Here is a 20,497-nt window from a genome sequence, read left to right as displayed (position 1 = left end):
AAGAATGTTTGGCTGTGCCTCTACTTTCTTAGAAGTTTGCGAACATTTGGCTTGCCCTCTAAAACCTTGACAAACTTCAATACACAATGCGGTGGAGAGTATATTGATCGGTTGTACACTGCCTGGTATGGAAGCACCAATGTCCTTGAACAGAAGAGCCTACAAAATGTAGTGGATATGGCCCAGTCCATCGTGGGTAAAACCCTCTCCATCACTGAGCAGAGCATATCTACATGGAGCGCTGTCCCAGGAAAGCAGCATCCATCATCGAGGACCTCCTCACCCAGACTGTGCCCTTTTGCTGCTGTGATCAGGAAAAAGGTACAGGAGATTTGGGATCCACACTACCAGGTTCAGGAACTGTTATCACCTCTCAAACATCATGCTGTTGAACCAGAGGGGATAACTTAAGTTATCCCATCACTAAACTGTTCCCACAATCAAGGACTCTTTATGTCATGTTCTCAATATTTATTGCTTATTTATTATTAGTAGTAGTAGTTATATTATCTTTTTCTTTTTTTGTATTTGTCAGTTTGTTGGCTCATTGGTTGGGGGCGGTCCTTCATTAGTTCTATTGTGGTTCTTGTATTTACTGTGCCTGCAAGAAAATGAATCTCAGATTTGTGTATGGTGGCATATATGTACTTTGATAATTTATTTTTGAACTTTGAATATCCCTAGAAGGGTCTCTGCTATTTCTTTCCTGGCCTCCCATGACATCTGACAGTGCACACTTGGTCAGGTCCTGGGGATTCCCCCCCCCCCCCCCCCCACAAATGGTATTGGCTTATTATTATCTATCACATGTACCAGGATACAGTGAAAAGTTTGTGTTGCATTCTTTGATATGGATCAAATCATTGAACGGTGTGTTAAGCTGGAGTGCATTTGTGTTGGGCATGTGGCCAAGTGGTTAAGGCGTTCGTCTAGTTATCTCAAGGTCGCTAGTTCGAGCCTCAGCTGTGGCAGCGTGTTTGTGCCCTTGAGCAAGGCACTTAATCACACATTGCTCTAGTCTGTGCGAGGAGTGGCGCCCCACACAGACTTCCAATTTGTGCCTTGTAAGGCATGAAAATGCCCGACGCAGGCCTCTCATGGTCTGAGTCGACATTCCCTCCCCCTCCCTAAGCTGGAATGAGTTATAACAATATCAATGCAGAATAAAACGTAAAAGCTATCAAAAGTATGCAGTGCAGATAAAGTGCAAGATGATAACAAGGTTAAGGTGAGGCCAAGAGTCTATTTTACCATATTAGGGTCTGCCCTAGAGTGATAACAGTGGGGTAGAAGCTGTCCTTGAGCCAGGTGGTATCTTCTGCCTTTTCAGAGAAGGGAAATCAGAGAATATCTGTGTTGGGTGGGGTTCTTGATTAAGCTATTAAGAAGTATAGACAGAGTCCATGGAAGGAAAGCTGGTTCCTGTGATGTTCTGAGCTGCGACCACAACTCTAGTTTCTTGGTGGTCACGTGCCATACCAAGCTGTTATGCATCCAGAGCGAATGCTTTCTCTAATGCTTTTGTTTCAGTAAAAATTGGTAAGAGTCGACAGGGACATGCTGAATTTCTTTAGCCTTCTGAGGAAGTAGAGCCTTGACAGGTTCGACCAAGACATTTTATTGGTGATGCTCACTCCTAGGAACTTGAAGTTCTCAACCTCAATACCATTGATGTAGACAGGAGCTTGTGCAACCAACCCCCTCCCCCTTCCTGAAGTCAATGACTAGCTCTTTTGTTGACATCGAGGGAAAGGTTGTTGTCATGACAACATGTCACCAAGCTCCCTATCTCCTTCCTGTATTCTGACTCATTATTATTTGAGATTTGAGCCACAACAGTGGTATTATCTGCAGACTTGTAGAGGAGATGGAGACAGAGCAGAATCTGGCCACACAATTATGAGTGTACAGGGAGTAGCGTTAGGGTGCTCAGGATGTGAACTTGTGGAGCACCAGTGTTTAGACTGATCATGATGGAGGTGTTAATGCCTATCCTTGATGTGTTTTAAGGCTGCAAATACCTCCTTCCTCTTAATAAGCATTTGACCCAAGACCTTACTACTTATTTTCCTCTTGCTTTGACATCCATGAATTCTCCTTTGTAAACACAGAGGAGAAATAAACATTAAAAATCTCAGCCATTTCCTGTGATATTTAAGAGGACCTAATCTCTCCCAATCATCCTTTTAATATAACTGAAGAATCTATTGGGATTATCTTTAACCTGCCAAATCCATCTCATTCCCTTCCTTTTTGCCCTCCTCCTTAAACCTGTTCTTAATCTTTTGATATTCATTGAGGGATTTGTTCCTAATCCCTAATAACCTCCCTTTTCCTGACCTATATCTCTTGTCAGTCAGAAGTCTCTGAACCTGACATGTCTACCCTTCATCCTAACAGGAATTTGCTATCCCTTGATACTTGATATGATTCTTTTAAAAGTCTCCAAGTTGTCAATTGTTCCTTTGCATTTAAATAGTCTCCCTGTCAGTTCCAGCTGTAACCTGCCTTAATGCCCTTAAATTTGGCCCTGCTCCTGTTGGACTCTAAGCTGTGAACCTGTTCTATCTTTCTCCATAACTATTTTAAAAACTGTAGTCACTTGGCAATCCATGTCCTCTGTTTGTCCACCTTACCTGTTAAGCTACAGTACGTGTATTGAAATAGATGTAATTATACAGGAGCTCCATGCAGCATTCTGAGGGCTTCCATGTGTTTAAAAGTAATTAATAGGACTTCCAATAACACTTATTAGGCCTCAACTTCATAAAAGATTTTTTTTGTAAAAACTGAGTGTGAAAATGAACCAGAAGTACAAAGATAATTAGCAGTGAATAATAAAAATAGGCAATGACGCCAGGTACATTGTGTAAATTGTTAATTTTAAACCTATGAGCATTGTTCTGATTCAGAGGTTGTTTTAAATGTGGGAGGATGTTAAGTAAGAATAGAGATGAACTGTATTGGATACAAATCAGCAGTTGTCCAAAAATGAAATCTTGCATTTGTTGGAAATTTGAAATAAAGAAGAAAATGCTGGAAATACTCAGCAGGTTGGGGAACTTTCTACTGTGTAAATCAGTGTTTTCTAACCCTTTTTAGCCCAACATCTGCCCCTCCCCCCCCCCCCCCCCAACCCCAAGCACCTTCATATTTACACTTAGGCAGAATATACTTTCTAGTGCCCACATAGTATAAAAACATGTTTATACCACATGCTAACACAAGAAAAACAATTCTGCTTTAAATTTTTATTCATTTTTATACCAAGCTTACACAGTACTAGTGCACTGTACCGCAGCTTCGATATTAATGTGATCCTTGAGCTTGAGTTGAAATATCTGGTTCAAGTTGTGACAGCAAGAGCTGTCCCCCCGCGTAACAATATCCAAGTGGTTTCTTTTTTTGTGAGTATGTGGTTCACTGCACTGAAGCCTCTTTCAGCAAGGTAGGAGGATAGAAATGCGATGAAGAGCAGTTTGGCTCTTCTCCAAGGACCAGGAAACTTAGTATGACAGTGTAACAACATACCAAAAAGCCGACATTTGTGAAAAGCATTTTTGCTGCTGCTTCATTCTGAATTTCGATATTTTTTTCTTGCAAGCTCTCTTCCTGTTCTTCCACCTTGCAATGAAATGGGTTAATTACCCAGTCTGGAATTTCTAGATCATTCAAATCCTTGAATTGATTCTGAAAATCTTTCAGTGACTGCAGGTGTTATCAGTACTCTTGCAAATCACTGAGTGTGAAAGAGTGCCATACTTTCCATGCAGGGAAACTGAGAATATTCTCCTCCCAATGCTTTACTTGTATATTTCCAATTTTCTGATTAAAAATGAACACTGCACTATTTTCCTGGATTAAATTGAAACTCTCACCCTGTAGTTTCATATTTAGAATGTTCATGTCATCATACAGATCGGCTAGGCATGCCACATCTCCACGGAGGAGTTCAATCTTGTTTCCTAAGCTCTTGTTGACCTTGAACAAAAATTCAACTACAGTGTCAAAAGTTCAAAGAAACGTTTTAAGAGTCAGCCTTTTACTTTTATTCCCAATATACATTTTGAGCTCATCGTGGATTAATTCTTTGTTGAATTTTTTAAAAAACTTTTTACAAAAGAGAATCTCTTTTTAATAAACTACATATGCTATTAGCAATGCCTCATCTCGAACAGTTGATGATCCAGTTGTATCCCGAATTCTGATTTTTGTAGCTCTGTGCATAGTTGATACTCAATGTCCTCGCTCATTTCATCAGTACGATGAGCTACAGAGTTATTACTCGGAGATATTGATTTTAAGATACTGGTATCCGTTTTGAGAACAGTGCTGGGTTTCTCTGATACAGCAGGCATTATTAATCTTTCACCAATTGTATGAAATTTTCTACACTTTGCTATCATTTTGGAAATACTATAAGAAGCAATCAGACCACTATCAAAGTCAATTTTAGCATTCTTGGCAAATGACTCGAGTGTGCAGCACTTTTCAAATGCTCCTTTCACCTTCTGGAACTGAGTAATACCATAAGTCGCCTTTTCAGAAGTCGTCTTTTATGGAAGTGCTTTTGCAATCTTGATGATTTCATGGTTTCATTAGACAGTACAGTATTACAAATAAAGCACATAGGGCGTCGCTGTTCTGATGGGTATAGAATAAGACCAAACTCCAGGTATGTAACATTGTACTGACACACTTTCTGTAGTTTCTGTTCCTGTTTCTTAGCAGAGTTAGAATTCAAGGCTTCACCTCCTTCAGACTGGTAGAGATCACGCCGTACATATTTATCCATCATTAGCAGGGCAAAATTAAAACAAAAAATTAACATAAACTGGGAATGCCTATCGGATGGCGATGACAGCAGCGAGTTGACATGGATGGAATGATGGTAGCAGCATGCAAAGGATTAGTGAGGCAAAGATGAAGATGATCACAACAGTGAAAATTACGTTGACAAGGATCAGATTGAAACTGAATGTTGGTCGGGATAGAGCTAGTATTCGGCAAGCTACCTTTATACTATTCCAGTTAGCAGGATTGATGAATCATGTAAGGTCTCATAAGCCCCAAAGATGGTTCTAGGTCATACACATGAAGCCTAGGTGGCTTTGAACACCTCAAGAGGAATCCTTGGTGACGGTGGGTTTACTGATTAGCTCCCTTTCACCGTTTTGTTCTGGCCAGCGCTGTATTATTGCACAACTTTCTCTACAGATCTTATTTCATCGATCTGTAGAGAAGGTTGAGAGGGTGTAGTTTAATGTCCAACTGTTAAATTGCATGAACATATTGCCGTGAGTCAAGGGGAACTGTTGGGCACCCTGGTTGCTAATTTATGAATCTCCAATAATGTCTGTTTGGTTGGTAAGGTCAGATGAGATTGCCGAGTTTCGGATGCGTTGTGGTGATGAGTGCTTACTGCCTGCAGAACTGAGATTCTTCCCATGTTACAGTGTCTCATCCTGTTATTTTGAAAGTGTCTGCTCTACTAATGGTTGATCAGTCTCATGTTAGGGTGCTGCTTACTGACCCCCCCCCCCCCCCAACGACTTCTATTTCCCCTAATGCCCCCAGAGGACATGTAACCACCCTTGTTGGGAATCACTGGTGTAAGTGATACGATATGAGACCGCTTAAGCAGTTTGTTTTCTTTCTCCCACATAAATGCTACTTTATCTGTTGACTATTTACAGCGCTTTTCTGCATTTATTTCAGATTTATAACTTGCGCATTATTTTGCTTTTGCCTTGTAATTTTGAACTTCAGCTAGAGTTACAGTAGAAAACAAATTGTATTTATTGTTACAAAGTGCACTTACTACTTAAAATAGCTGTTTTATTAATCATTTGCACCAATCATTTTAAGTGTAAACAAATAAATAATCCCTGTGTATTCTAACCAAAGCTAGACAACTACTTAAATAACCATCTGGTAAATTCAGAAAGCTGCTAACCTTGACAGCCATCTGAACAAATTTCACAGTATGGTAATGTTTGAACTTGTGTGGCTTGGTTCTTCCCTTAAGCAATTTGCATAGAGACTGAAAAGACTGCTGTAACAATACACTGAGATAAAATTGAATCTGCTCTGCATGAGTATGGTTGTTTCAAAATATCTCCTCTACCAGATAATCTATTAGTATTGAGTCTTGGGACAAATTTGCTTCATTTTTGTCAATGAAGTAAGAATCAAGAACTGGCTATTAAAGTATTAATAAAGGTATTAAAGAAATTTGCAGCATATTATCATCTTATTTCATATTTGCTACCTTTAAAATGAAATATCTTAACCAGATGTTCTGGCTCTTTACCATTTTGGTTCCTTATGAATAACGCGGCTACTAAATTAGATAGTCCTGACGAAGGGTCTCGGCCTGAAACGTCGACTGCACCTCTTCCTACAGATGCTGCCTGGCCTGCTGCGTTCACCAGCAACTTTGATGTGTGTTGCTTGAATTTCCAGCATCTGCAGAATTCCTGTTGTTTGAAATTAGATAATTCGTTGAGTTTTATTATCCTTTCAGTACCCCTAGAACAGAAAGGTTAGCTTTCAATGAAATATTTTGTAACTGAATGCAAAAAAAAATCCTTTTCGTTAATTGATCTTGTTATGCTTATGTATGTTGAACATTTTCTGTTGACATTTTCTTGCAGAGACTTGGAAGAGGCTTTGGAAATGGGAGTGGACTGGTCTCTGCGGGAAGGTTATGCTTGGGCTGAGGATAAGGAACACTGTGAAGAATATGGGAGGATGCTGCAAGCTGATCCTTCCAAAGTCTCATCAAAGGCCAAGAAGAGAGGATTACCCCAGGTTATTTTGTCTGCATTTTGCTTTTTATTTCTTGATCTGTACTGAGTTTCCAAGAACTGTCTCTGTTCACTGTTGCATCACTCTCTTGTCTGCTTTGTTTTTTAACTTGCGGTCTGGAAATTCAGAAGCACAACTATACAATATTTTTTTCCAGATTGCATTATCTGTAGTCTCTTGTTTCTATACTACATGTGAAGCATTTGTAATGAATTCATTTTTTTGTAGTTCTAGTTGTGCTTTATTGTTGTGAACTTGTACCACAATCATCCAAAATTAGTGCATTAAGTTGTCTATCTTCATTATAAAACAAAACATGTAAATCTAGTTCAATTTTAATTATTATCAGAACAACCATTATCTTATTCAGTTGTGGATTGTGTTAAACTCTGCTTTAGAAATCTAACTTTGCAAATCTCTTTTAAACTGTTTTACTTTATAAAATACTTAAGGACTGTTTGAATTAAATGAATACCAGAATTTGTGTGGTATTTCTTTTCCCTCTTTTTGGTAGCTGGGGACATTAGGTGCTGGAAATCACTATGCTGAGATTCAAGTGGTAGATGAAATCTACAATGACTATGCAGCACGCAAAATGGGAATTGATCATAAGGGCCAGGTTTGTGTTATGATTCACAGTGGCAGCAGGGGATTTGGACACCAGGTTGCAACAGGTAAAACACATGATCTAAGTATTACAGAATGTATCTCGTTCTCAATGCATATTCATGTCTCTTAATACAGTCTGTGATATATATGTCTATGATAATGGCCTATTATGTTATATGTCTTAAAATCTGCATTTTTCACTTTGCTTGATTCAGATGTTCTAACTATTATGCAGTATGAAGATTTTGCAATAGCCATTGCTAAAGGCTCCTATGAATTATGATTTTCACTAAGAGCTACAGAACATCCTGGGATTTGTTTCAGCAGTGACTTTATCTTTGTGTCCTTCAATGTAAATGCGTTTTTAGTGTCAGGATCATACAGCATGGAAGCTGATCCTTCAGCCCTTCATGACCGTTCTGACTTTGGTCCATTGTCTTTCATGTGCTTGTCTGGATAATTAACTGTCATGAGAGCCTCTGCCTCCACCACCACCCCCTCATGCAGTGCATTCCAGATTCCAATCACATTTAGATGAAAAAGCTGCCTGCTTCAGCTCTCCTCTAAACCTCATTCCTCTTACTTTCAAACAATACCCTCCATTTTTAAATGCCTTTGGTACTGGGAATGTTCTGTTGTTATTTATTTTATTTACCTCAACCAGATGCTCACTCAGCCTCCACTACTTCAAGGCAAACAAATCTAGTCTACTCAGCTTCTTTTCATAAGTGAAATGCCCAGTCCCAGGCACCTTCCTGGTGAATCTCCTCTACACTCGCTCCAATTTAATAATGTCCTTCCTACACTGGTGATCAGTACTGTACAGTCTGTCCCAGCTTGGCCTAAATGTATGTTTTATAAATATGTACTATAACATCCCTGCTCTTCTATGTCCTGGCTAGCAAAGACAAATATTACAAGTGTCTTCTTTAACTTCTTAATATACCTGTGTACAGAAAGGGAGCAATCCTTAGACTTTACACCAAGGTCCCCCACCCACCCTAGTACCTCAGTCTCCCTAGGATCCAATTCTTTGTATCTGTCCTAGTCTATTAGTCCTCCCAGAATGCATTGCCTCTTATTTATCAGGATTAAATTCTCCCCTGGTCATCATACCAACTGATTGATATTGTCCTGTAGCCTAGGCCCTTCCTCCTTGCGAGTAACAACCACTAATTTCTGTGTCACTTGCGAACTTACTAATCACACTCCTGTATGTGCATCTAAATTATTAATGTTTATAACAGTATGGGCCCTGGAATCCATCCTAGTGGTACTCCACTGGTCACAGAATTTCAATCACTAAGCAACTCTCCACCAACACCCTCTCTCTCTTCGTCAAGCCAGATTTGAACCCAATTTGCCAGCCTGCCTTGGATTCCATTGCTTCTAACCTTTTTCGAGCATTTTCCCATGTGAGACCTTGTCATGGTCCCTATTAGAACCTATATAGACTACACCGACAACACTACACACATCAATATACCTTCTTGCCTCTGAAATTTTCAATTCAGTTGGACGTATAAATAAAACCTTTCCTAACAAAGCTATGTTTTTTTATCATTAACTCCAGTTTTTTCAAGTATAGTTTAATCCTGTCTCTGCGATTTTATTTCCCCAAGAACTTCCTTGCCACTGACTTTAGATTCACTGGCCTGTAATTACCTGGCTTATCCCTGTTTCTCTTGGATAAAGATGATGCCACTCCAGTTATCTGGCATCTCCACCAGGTCCCCACAATCCTTTCCCTTGCCTCTGGAATACATCTCATTAGGCCCTTGTGGTTTATCCATCTTTAAAACCATTAAGATATATTAAACCTTTTTCAAGATACATATTCCACAATTTCACTGTCCTGCTCCCTGAATTCATAAACTATGATATTGTACTCCTTCATGCATACAGATGTACATAAGCTATTCATTTGAAGAGAACACCTTAATTCTCTGCCCCAATGACTTATACTCTTGCCCTTAGCATACCTATAAAATGTTCTTAAAACTAATTTGAATTATTTGTACCTGCTGATAGATAGTTGCTTGTTACTAAGCAGGAACAATCAAACTTTAAGGTTTGCCACTTAAAATATTCCTTAAATGTAATTAGCTACTGTTAAGTGTCATAGTGGTGCCAGCCTTTAAGGTAATATAGAGTTTTGAACTTTGAATATATTTTAATATCATTAATGCAACATATTGGTGCCATGTGAGCTCCTCCTACACAGTATTTTCCTATATTTATTCAGAGGGTTGCTACTTGCTATTTTATTAATGCAAAATGTGTGCTGGCATCCCAGAAAAGTAAAAATGATGAATATGACCAATTCATTTCCTTAAGATATCTTCAGTATTTTAGACGGACTTGACAAATCTGGCCTCTTTGTGATGGTTTAGAGTGCAGTTAGAGTAGTTGAATAAAGCGTTGGTTTATTTTCTAGATGCGCTAGTGGCTATGGAGAAAGCGATGAAGAGGGATAATATTATTGTCAATGACAGACAGCTGGCCTGTGCCAGGATCAATTCCCAAGAAGGTCAGGACTACCTTAAAGGCATGGCAGCAGCTGGAAACTATGCTTGGGTGAATCGCTCCTCTATGACCTTTCTGACACGACAGGTAGGATTTGTGATGAACTGTTTCTTTCTGCTGATGCGTTAAACCACTCACCATTTAATTAGTCTCCAAGTTCTTCAGACTTTTACATTGTCAAATCGCTTTTTGGAAATTAGTAGCGCATTGATCTGTCCAGATGGTTTTCTGATGAGAAACACTTCATTCTTAGGTCATTATGGGGAGGTTCAGAGTGGAAGCAGCTTGCTTTCTTTGGCACTTGGAAGCTGCTGTTGATTAGTTAATCTCTCTGAGGCTACGTCCACACTAGACCGGATAATTTTGAAAATGCTGGTTTCGCGTAAAAACGATAGGTGTCCACACCAAGCGTTTTTGAAAATACCTCCGTCCAGATTAAAATGGGTATTTGGGCAAATCTCCTCCTACTGGGCATGCACAGGACACATCTACAGAAAACAAGCGACATGTTTGGTGTCGAATCTCGCTGTGAAAGTGCGCGTTTGTGCAGTTACAGACTAGAAAAACTTAAAAGGAAATTGCCAAACGAGGGACAGCTGTTGGCTCTCACGCAGGAGGACTTAAGACTAAAAAAAAAACAAATACTGGAGCGTATGGAGGCAACCGACAGGGAGTTCACGGACAGTATGACCCGGCTGATGACGAACATTGAAAAACTGACTAACTCTGTTGCATTAATAAAGCACCTTGTTAAATGTATAAAACATGTCTGCATCAGTGACATGTGTTTCCATACAATGTTACACTAGGCTGTTACACATCAATTGTCAGAGAAGTACTTGCATAATAGGTAAACCACCTTCATACAAGCAAGGACAGAAAACAGGGCCAAGTGAGTATACTTATTTATTCAGTAAGTTATGGGTAAGTTATGTAATGTTCCGTTATATTGGCTCGTGTATGTCTAGGGGAAATCCAGCCCAGCACCCGCCTCAACACTCCCCACAGGGTTGGTCGCCGCCCGAATCAATCACAACATCAATCATCAGCCAGCACACCCAGTGAATTTTGACAAATACACTTTATAGATATTACTAATTCTATGACATTAATATGCATTTGATACAGAGACGAAAGTAATGAAAAAAAAGGCGCCAACACTTATAAAAGTCCAAGTTCTTCGTGCGCTACAGTTGGAGCGCAATTCGACTTTAGATGACCACTCGAATTCCGTCGACTCACAGCTCGGGACCACCCTGAGTGATCGACCGGAGCCTCTCCGCACGTCCGCGGTCCTCCCCGTCTCTCCTCCGACTCCCCGTCTCTCCCCCGACTCCCCATCTCTCCCCCGACTCCCCGTCTCTCCGCCGTCCTCCCCGCCTCTCCTCCGACTCCCCGTCTCTCCACCATCCTCCTCGTCTCTCCTCCGACTCCCCGCCAAAACTCAGTCCACAGTCATATCATACAGCATGGTATCCGAAAACAAAACGATACATAACCACCCGTTGGCTAATAGAAGGCGGTTATCTACTTTAAAGTAAAACAAACTGCTAGTGCAAACTCTTGTCAGCGTTAAAGCACAACAAAGCCGCATTCCCCAGATTAACATAACAAAGTCGCCATTTTAAATGTAACAAAAGAAAGACCCCATACACTCTCCCCCCCACCACAAAAAGTCATGCCCTCATGACGTTAACAGAGTTCAGCAGTGCTCCTTGTAAAACACAAAACCCAACCCAGGTGCATAAAGCAGTGACATAACTTTGCAGGGCGGTAGAGATCACACCCTGCTCTCCCAGCGCTATATAAGTGAGTCTTTCGGGGGGATGCCTACTCCTCTGAGGCCTCTGTACTTCCTCTGCGGACTCTCCCTGTTCAGACACCCCAGTTGACCCCTCGAGCCTATCTGTCGGACCTTCCCCTTCACCGGGATCCCTCTGCCTCTGTGAGCCCTCTGGCTCGGGTTCTGCCTCCACCCTCTCCTCCCGCAATCCCGGCTGGAATACAGGCGGCTCTGCAACACCCTCCCTCGGTTCCCCTGACTCAGTGATGGAAGGGCCAAGAGTCTCTTCTCCCGGCACCGGGGAATCAGCGAATGGAAACAGGTACCACACGTCCGAATCGTCATCTTCCGATGACGTATCCCTTCTCGAGGTGGGGACCGGCCCTGTTTTCTTCGCAGCGGGCTCTTCCCTCGCCCCGCACCCTCGCAGAGTCCTCGTACTAGGAGTAAACTCCCGTTCGGGCTCTGGGTCCATCTTCACCTCTTGACCCAGAGGCAACAGGTGGTTCCGATGGAGTACCTTGACAGGCCCCTGCCCGCCCTCAGGTCTCACCCGGTAAACCGGGAGATTCGGCATCTGACTCTCCACCACATAAGGGGTGGCTACCCAACGATCCGCCAACTTGTGCTTACCAGGTAGTTCTAAATTCCGGATAAGGACTCGGTCTCCCAGCAATAGCTGGACGAACTTTACTTTCTGATCATACCTCCTTTTATTCCACTGGTTCTGCTTGGTGGCTGCCGCCTCAGCCAACTCGTACGCCCATTTCAACTCTCTCCTCATATCGGACACGTACTTCAGACATGGCTTCGAAGGTATTTCCCCCGCTTCAGTCCCAAAACACATCAATGGGCAACCTCGCTTCCCGTCCGAACATCAGATAGTAGGGCGAGTACCCCATAGCATCATTGCGAGTACAATTGTAACAATGAACCAAATGGGCAATGTGCTGACTCCACTTACTCTTCTGTCCAATCTCCAAGGTGCCGAGCATGTCCAGCAGGGTCTGGTTAAACCTCTCGGGCTGAGGATCACCCTGCGGGTGATAAGGGGGGGTTCTGGACTTTTTAACCCCAAGCATATCCAGCAATTCATGTATAAGCCTGCTCTCAAAGTCTCGTCCTTGATCACTGTGGATCCGCCAGGGAAGGCCATAATGAACAAAGTACTTCTCCCATAACACCTTCGCCACTGTAGTTGCTTTCTGATCCTTAGTAGGAAAAGCCTGTGCATATCTAGTGTAGTGATCCGTGAGGACCAAGACATTCGCGGTATTGCTGGTGTCCGGCTCAATAGACAGGAAATCTATACACACCAGGTCCATGGGTCCCGCACTCTGCAAGTGGGATAACGGGGCCGCCTGCGCAGGCAAGGTCTTCCTCCTGATGTAACGGCTACAGGTCTTACAGTATTCTTCCACCTCCCCCCTCATCCGGGGCCAGTAAAACCGGTCCTTGACTAATCCATAGGTCTTCTCTACCCCAAGTTCCCGGAATCATCATGTAGAGCCTGGGGCACAGTCTTCCGATACTTCTCAGGCATGACCAGCTGCCAGCGCCGGGGGTGGTCCGGAGGTGACGTGACCTGGTACAGGACGTGGTTCTTCAGCTTCAACCGGGGCCACTCCTTCAGTAGTAGGGGAACGGAGGCATGTTTTGCCTTCTCCACCTGCCCCATATCACCCTGGCTAACCGTGTACCAGATAGTGCCAATGCTTGGGTCATCACGCTGAGCCGCCTCTACTTCCTGGGGACTCAACTCCGGCAGCTGCCTGTCCCTCAGAGCAGTCACATTACAGTAAACAGTGGGTATCGCGTCATCGTCAGCCCCCAGTTGATCTACTGCCCGATCCGTTCCCATCTGTGCTCCGACTTCCCTGTCGCTCCCAACTTGACACATGGCCTTTACTCCCGGGGCAGGGACACTCTTCCACTCCTTGGCCGTGCCCGACTCGTAGTGCGCTGGACGAGACAGGGCATCTGCATCGATGTTCCGACTCCCTGGCCCGTACTTCAGGCTGAACTCATAGGCAGACAAGGCTGCTAACCACCGGTGCCCAGTAGCATCCAGCTTCGCCGAGGTCAGGATGTAAGTGAGGGGGTTGTTATCCGTTCTCACCTCAAACTGGGCCCCATATAGGTAGTCACTCAACTTGTCCACCACCACCCATTTCAACGCCAAGAACTCCAGCTTGTGAGTGGGATAGTTTCTCTCAGATGGCGACAAATGCCACCGGCCTCAATCCGTTTCCCTGTTCCTGGTACAGAACAGCCCCCAGACTGTCGTGACTGGCATCAGTGTGTGGAACATACGGCTTCCGGGGATCAGCAAATGCCAACACTGGGGCCTGCGTCAGCGCCCTTTTTAGAGGTTGGAACGCCTCCTCACATTGAGCATCCCACTTCAATCCAAAAGGCCCTTCTAGCTACAAGTTCTACCTGCCCAATACCTTTAATCAAACTCAACCCTCGCACCAGTACCTCTGCCGGAATGCGATAATCGACCCCGCTTACCACACACGCATGATTCACCGGTACCTCCTCCAATTCACACCAACTTACAATCTTATCTCGATCCATCTTCACACCACTTACCACAACAACAAGTACAACTTTCCCGAAAAAGTCCAAATCCAGGACGGTAGCCCCCACTTGTAATGTTCCGTTATATTGGCTCGTGTATGTCTAGGGGAAATCCAGCCCAGCACCCGCCTCAACACTCCCCACAGGGTCAGTCGCCGCCCGAATCAATCACGACATCAATCATCAGCCAGCACACCCAGTGAATTTTAACAAATACACTTTATAGATATTACTAATTCTATGACATTAATATGCATTTGATACAGAGACGAAAGTAATGAAAAAAAAAAGGCGCCAATACTTATCAAAGTCCAAGTTCTTCGCGCGCTACCGTTGGAGCTCAATTCGACTTTAGATGACCACCCGAATTCCGTCGACTCACGGCTCGGGACCACCCTGAGTGATCGACTGGAGCCTCTCCGCACGTCTGCCGTCCTCCCCGTCTCTCGTCCGTCCTCCCCGTCTCTCGTCCGTCCTCCCCGTCTCTCGTCCGTCCTCCCCGTCTCTCCTCCGACTCCCCATCTCTCCGCACGTCCGCCGTCCTCTCCGTCTCTCCTCCGTCCTCCCCGTCTCTCCTCCGACTCCCCGTCTCTCCTCCGACTCCCCGTCTCTCCTCCGTCCTCCCCGTCTCTCCTCCGACTCCCCGTCTCTCCTCCGACTCCCCGTCTCTCCTCCGACCTCCCCGTCTCTCCTCCGACCTCCCCGTCTCTCCTCCGACCTCCCCGTCTCTCCTCCGACCTCCCCGTCTCTCCACCGTCCTCCCCGTCTCTCCTCCGACTCCCCGCCAAAACTCAGTCCACAGTCATATCATACAGCATGGTATCCGAAAACAAAATGATACATAACCACCCATTGGCTAATAGAAGGCGGTTATCTACTTTAAAGTAAAACAAACTGCTAGTGCAAACTCTCTTCAGCGTTAAAGCACAACAAAGCCGCATTCCCCAGATTAACATAACAAAGTCGCCATTTTAAGTATAACAAAAGAAAGACCCCGTACAGTTATTTGGTGAGTACATTTCTAACTCTTCTGGCTTCAGTCTGGTTGCCGTCTGTTCTGAAATTGTTAGGTTGTGTGGGGAGTTGTGTTCAAGAAAACAATGAAATGTCACGCTGCCGCCATCTGTTCCAGCATGTCATGACAGCGTTTTTAGAAATCTCTGGTTACCCTGTCCACACTGATCTGCACAATTGGCTTTTTCAAATTTACACACTCTGGAGGGCATTTTAGAAAAGCTCTGTTTTCGGGGGAGGAAAGTGCTGTTTCAGTGTGGACGGAGGGTCAAAACGAAGAGAAAAAGCTTCGGTTATGGATTTATCCAGTCTAGTGTGGACGTAGCCTGAGTTTGCACGTCCAACAGAGAAAAAAATAATTGTTAGACTCATTTAATCGAAGGACTGGCTAATACATTCAGAGAAATAGGAAAATGCCTATTAAAGAAAAGCTGTATAACTCCCTAATGTGTCAAAATATGAGTAGGGAAGTGTGATCTTAGGAAAATAATTCCAGAAGTAGCTTGTTTTCTGTTCTTGTGAATTTCTCACATTTTTTTTCTCAATTTCCTTATCTTCGTTCATATTCCCTGCTTCTAGCATTTTTTCTTGCTTGATTTCCTAATTCTTGAATATTGTGTTTATTCTCTGCCAAATTTCTCTCAATTTTCTTGCTCATCTGTCTGAGCTGTTTAGTTTCTTTGGTACCTATTTCTTTGTCTTGCCATTCTGCTCCCTATGATTCCCAAATCACCTTCATCAAAATCAGAGTTCCATTTTTCTCTTTTTTCATTTCCTCTGTTCCTTCCTGTTATTCTTTCCCTTAGGCATTTGCCAAAGTTTTCAACACCACCCCCGATGATCTGGATATGCATGTGATCTATGATGTATCACACAACATAGCCAAAGTAGAAGAGCATGTGGTGGATGGGAAACAGAAGACTTTGCTGATCCATAGGAAGGGTTCTACAAGAGCCTTCCCACCTCATCATCCTCTTATACCAGTTGATTATCAGGTAACAAAATTGCTGAAACAGTACATACATTGTAGTTTGCTGGAAAGCAGAAACTTTACAAGATGTTGAAGAGATTGTCAACTCAACTGGGATGCAAGTGACTGTAAGGATATTTAGTGTCTAAACTTATCAATACCTTTATTTAAAAGTGTGAAGCACTTTTATATTACAGATTGAGCACCACTTATCCGAAATGCTTGGGGCCAGAAATGTTTAAGATTTTGTAATATTTGCATCTATATAATGAGATACTTTGGGGGTGGGACCCAAGCCCATATACATTACATATACAGTTTATACTAAGGCACCGGTGACCTGTTTCCATCCGGAGGTTAGTGTGGACATGGTCGAGGATTACAAATACCTGGGGATACGAATTGACAATAAACTGGACCGGTCAAAGAACACTGAGGCTGCCTACAAGAAGGGTCAGAGCCATCTCTATTTCCTGAGGAGACTGAGGTCCTTTAACATCTGCCGGACAATGCTGAGGATGTTCTACGAGTCTGTGGTGGCCAGTGCTATCATGTTTGCTGTTGTGTGCTGGGGCAGCAGGCTGAGGGTAGCAGACACCAACAGAATCAACAAACTCATTTATAAGGCCAATGATGTTGTGGGGATGGAACTGGACTCTCTGACGGTGGTGTCTCAAAAGAGGATGCTGTGCAAGTTGCATGCCATCTTGGACAATGTCTCCCATCCACGACATAATGGACTGGTTGGGCACATTCAGCCAGAGACTCATTCCACCGAGATGCAACACAGAGCGTCATAGGAAGTCATTCCTGCCTGTGACCACCAAACTTTACAACTCCTCCCTTGGAGGGTCAGACACCCTGAGCCAATAGACTGGTCCTGGACTTATTTCCTGGCATAATTTACATATTACTATTTAATTATTTATAGTTTTATTACTATTTAATTATTTATGGTGCAACTGTAGCGAAAACCAATTTCCCTCGGTATCAATAAAGTATGACTATGACTATACACATAGTTTTATGTAATATTTTTAACAATTTTATGCATGGAACAATAATGTGTACATTGAACCATCAGAAAGGTAGTTGTCACTACCTCAGCTACCCGGGTGGACAGTCAGTGACTTTTTGGCATTGCCATCAATCCCGGCTCTGATCGTGCTACGCAGTAGGCAGTCTTTGTCTTACACTGGTTCATCACATCTATTTTCTGATGCAGCTGTTCAGCATGTTGGATTTTCATCAGTGATGATCTTGGCAAACTCATCTCTGCTGCCTCATGCTGAGCAGGTGCTTTATTACCACAAATATTTAAAAATTTGAGGCCATGACTTTTCTTAAGTTTCTGCAATGACAGTGCTGAATATTCGCAATTATCTTCAGTTTTCAGTTCCTCGTGATAGATCTTGGCTTGTTTCATAATCAGCATACTGTTAAGCGGCATATTTTCGCTTTGACACTGACAGATCCACTCTTTCAAAACACGATCGCTTGACTACTGCATTGCCTGAGAACCTTCCCAGCACATTGTGGATTTTCCTTTTTTGATGTCATGTCAGCGCTCAAACAATGTTGGATTTCGGAGGTTTTGGGATTTTCGAATTTCAGATAAGGGGTGCTCAACCTGTATATGATATTTTAGTAAATATTAGCCAATATGGAAACCATACAAATATCAGAATTGATAAAATTGCTGCAGCACATTCTATTCTACTTTGACTATAGAACATGGGAGTCAGACTTTTAAGTCAGATTTCTAGAACCCCATTAACCACTAAAGCTGTTCCAATGGAGAAGTTGTCATTCAGTACTATTATTTCCTTTGATTATTTGGTTGAAGATCACTTCCATTTGTTTATGAGCTTGTTCTGGAAACTTTGGAAGGATTATCTGAAGTTGATCTTCACTTTGGAAGTATGATTCATTAAAATTTTTGGCAAATGTTATTTTGGGAAATGGGCTGTCTTCAATTCAGAATCAGTATCAGGTCACGAACATAGGTTACTAAATTTGTTGTTTATGCTAAGGCATATTTTATACATTTTTTGAGATTGAAATCTTGTACATTATTCAATGCATACACTAAACAGCTGTATAAATGGCTGTTCTGATCTGAACTGCCGTGCTAATTAGAATTTTTGCATAAAAAATTAATGTTGTAAAATAATTCACTTGCATACACATTGTACACATTTAAATCTATTTGACTAGATGCCTATTTGTTCAAATGATCCTGACTACATTTAATATTTATTGTTCCTGTTATCCAAACAATTTAAAGGTCAACGCTTTTTTTAAAACAGCCTTTACACCAGCACTTGTATCTCTGTTAATGAAACATAATTAATTGATTTATGAAGCAGGAGACATGGGGTAGTATTTTAAAGTATCAAGGAATATGAAATAATTGTTAGAAATTCTGATAGTGAAGTTTATTGTTTATTTTATTTATAAAAGAACATGCTTTACTCTGTCATTTAATTTTGCAGCTTTTTATGTATTTTTTTAAACAATCGTTACCATCCCTAACATGATAAAGCAGTTCTCAGGAAAGGCCACTGGTTTCTCTTGGGGCTTGTAAAAGACAGATAAAAGAATAAAAGTGCTGGGAGTGGAGCACTGGGCTGAAGGTGACATTTCTAAGAGATGTATTGTCCTACTGGAAGAAGATGTACAAGGTTAATCAAAGTTTTGGTTTATTCTGCTGTGATTGCTGTGTGCCAGAGTATTTCAGATATTTCTGATACATGGACTTCCATTCAGCGACTAAGTCATTGAATGACTTCCATGTCCACCCAACTGACAAGTCGCATGCCTTCTCTAAACTTTCTTTTGTACCTTTTAGTTAACTGGGCAGCCTGTTTTGATTGGTGGAACAATGGGAACCTGCAGCTATGTCCTTACTGGAACAGAACAAGGCATGACAGAAACTTTTGGGACTACCTGCCATGGGGCTGTAAGGAATTATGAATAAATTGTGGATCTTCATAACCCAGTAATTGTGATCTTGCCTAAATGTCTTATAAATTTGTAGGTTTTTTTTTTAGCAGAATCCATTGCAGATATTGTTCTTCATGCTCAATTAATGTAGACTGTTTTGGTCTTTGTAGTATTGTTGGATCAGAAATTGCTATTAAAAGGATTGAAAAATAATATTACATGATAATTTCAGCAGCTGCCTCATTAAGTTATTTTAAATGCAGTATTTGAAAGGACAAAACTATGGGCGGGGGAAGAGGTGGGTGCCATTCCTAGAAAACTTGTTATTGTGATCGTCTATAATATGAAGCTAAGTTGTCTGTGCATGCATCATGAAATAAGAATGGAGAAAGGCATTTGGTTAATTTTATCCCCACAAATTCCATGAAAAATAATTTAATCTTGTATCTCAAACTTTTGGCTCGTGATTTGTGAATTCTTTAAGGGTTAATTTCCATTACCTAAACGCCATAACACAAGGGTCATCTGTAGAGATTCAGAAGAGCCCTATTTAACTTTTGTTAGCATAATAGCTTTGTAAGTGTTTCTTAATCTGATACAGAAGCTTGAATGTAATTTCAGAATATTCTTTTCAGGGGCGAGCTTTGTCACGTGCAAAATCCCGACGTAATCTTGATTTTCAGGATGTGTTGGACAAATTAGCTGATATGGGAATTGCTATTCGTGTTGCTTCACCTAAACTGGTAATGGAAGAAGTAAGTGCTGTGATTTATTTTTGCCTTAGTTTTTGGATGTCTGCTGAAGCTGCTTAAATGTATGGGAGCAATTTGTTTTCTGTATTGTTTTCCTGTGCTGTTTAGATGAATTGAGAAGAATATGAAGATCATGGATAGAAATTTGTATTTCTTCTTGTACTAACACTGAGAATGCAGAATGTACATTGAACTCTATTGAAGTCAATAGAGCTAAATTTTTCCAAGTCCAACTTGCACTTGCATTTCTGTCCCATTATATATACACATTTGTATTGTTTTTGAATACTAAGACACCCAATGTGGTGAACACTTATCTACAACTTGCAGTCATTCTCAAACTCTGGAGACACAAGAGACCCGCAGATGCAGGAATCTGAAGCAACAAATCATCTGGTCGGGTAGCACCTGGGGATAGTAATTGTTGTTTTGGGTTAAAACCCTGCTTCAGGACTGAGGAGGGTGATGGCCTGTTTAAAGAGGCAAGTGTCTTGATGTGTAAGG

The 20,497-nt window shown here is 42.1% G+C and overlaps 1 protein-coding gene across 1 annotated transcript in view; it reads left to right on the top strand.

Moving 5' to 3' along the window:
* rtcb (RNA 2',3'-cyclic phosphate and 5'-OH ligase) overlaps nt 1-20,497 on the top strand; it is a 43,086-nt gene that overhangs the window by 21,752 nt on the left and 837 nt on the right. The window contains exons 6-11 of the mRNA XM_072267688.1: nt 6,657-6,813; nt 7,325-7,484; nt 9,857-10,032; nt 16,132-16,320; nt 19,147-19,257; nt 19,877-19,996. Of these exons, the coding sequence (XP_072123789.1) occupies nt 6,657-6,813; nt 7,325-7,484; nt 9,857-10,032; nt 16,132-16,320; nt 19,147-19,257; nt 19,877-19,996 (913 nt within the window). The remainder of the gene's footprint in view (nt 1-6,656; nt 6,814-7,324; nt 7,485-9,856; nt 10,033-16,131; nt 16,321-19,146; nt 19,258-19,876; nt 19,997-20,497) is intronic.

This window comes from Mobula birostris, chromosome 9 (genome assembly GCF_030028105.1).
Source record: "Mobula birostris isolate sMobBir1 chromosome 9, sMobBir1.hap1, whole genome shotgun sequence".
NCBI lineage: Eukaryota > Metazoa > Chordata > Chondrichthyes > Myliobatiformes > Myliobatidae > Mobula > Mobula birostris.
Note: the sequence above shows the minus strand (reverse complement) of the source record. Positions and strands in the feature narration are given on the sequence as shown.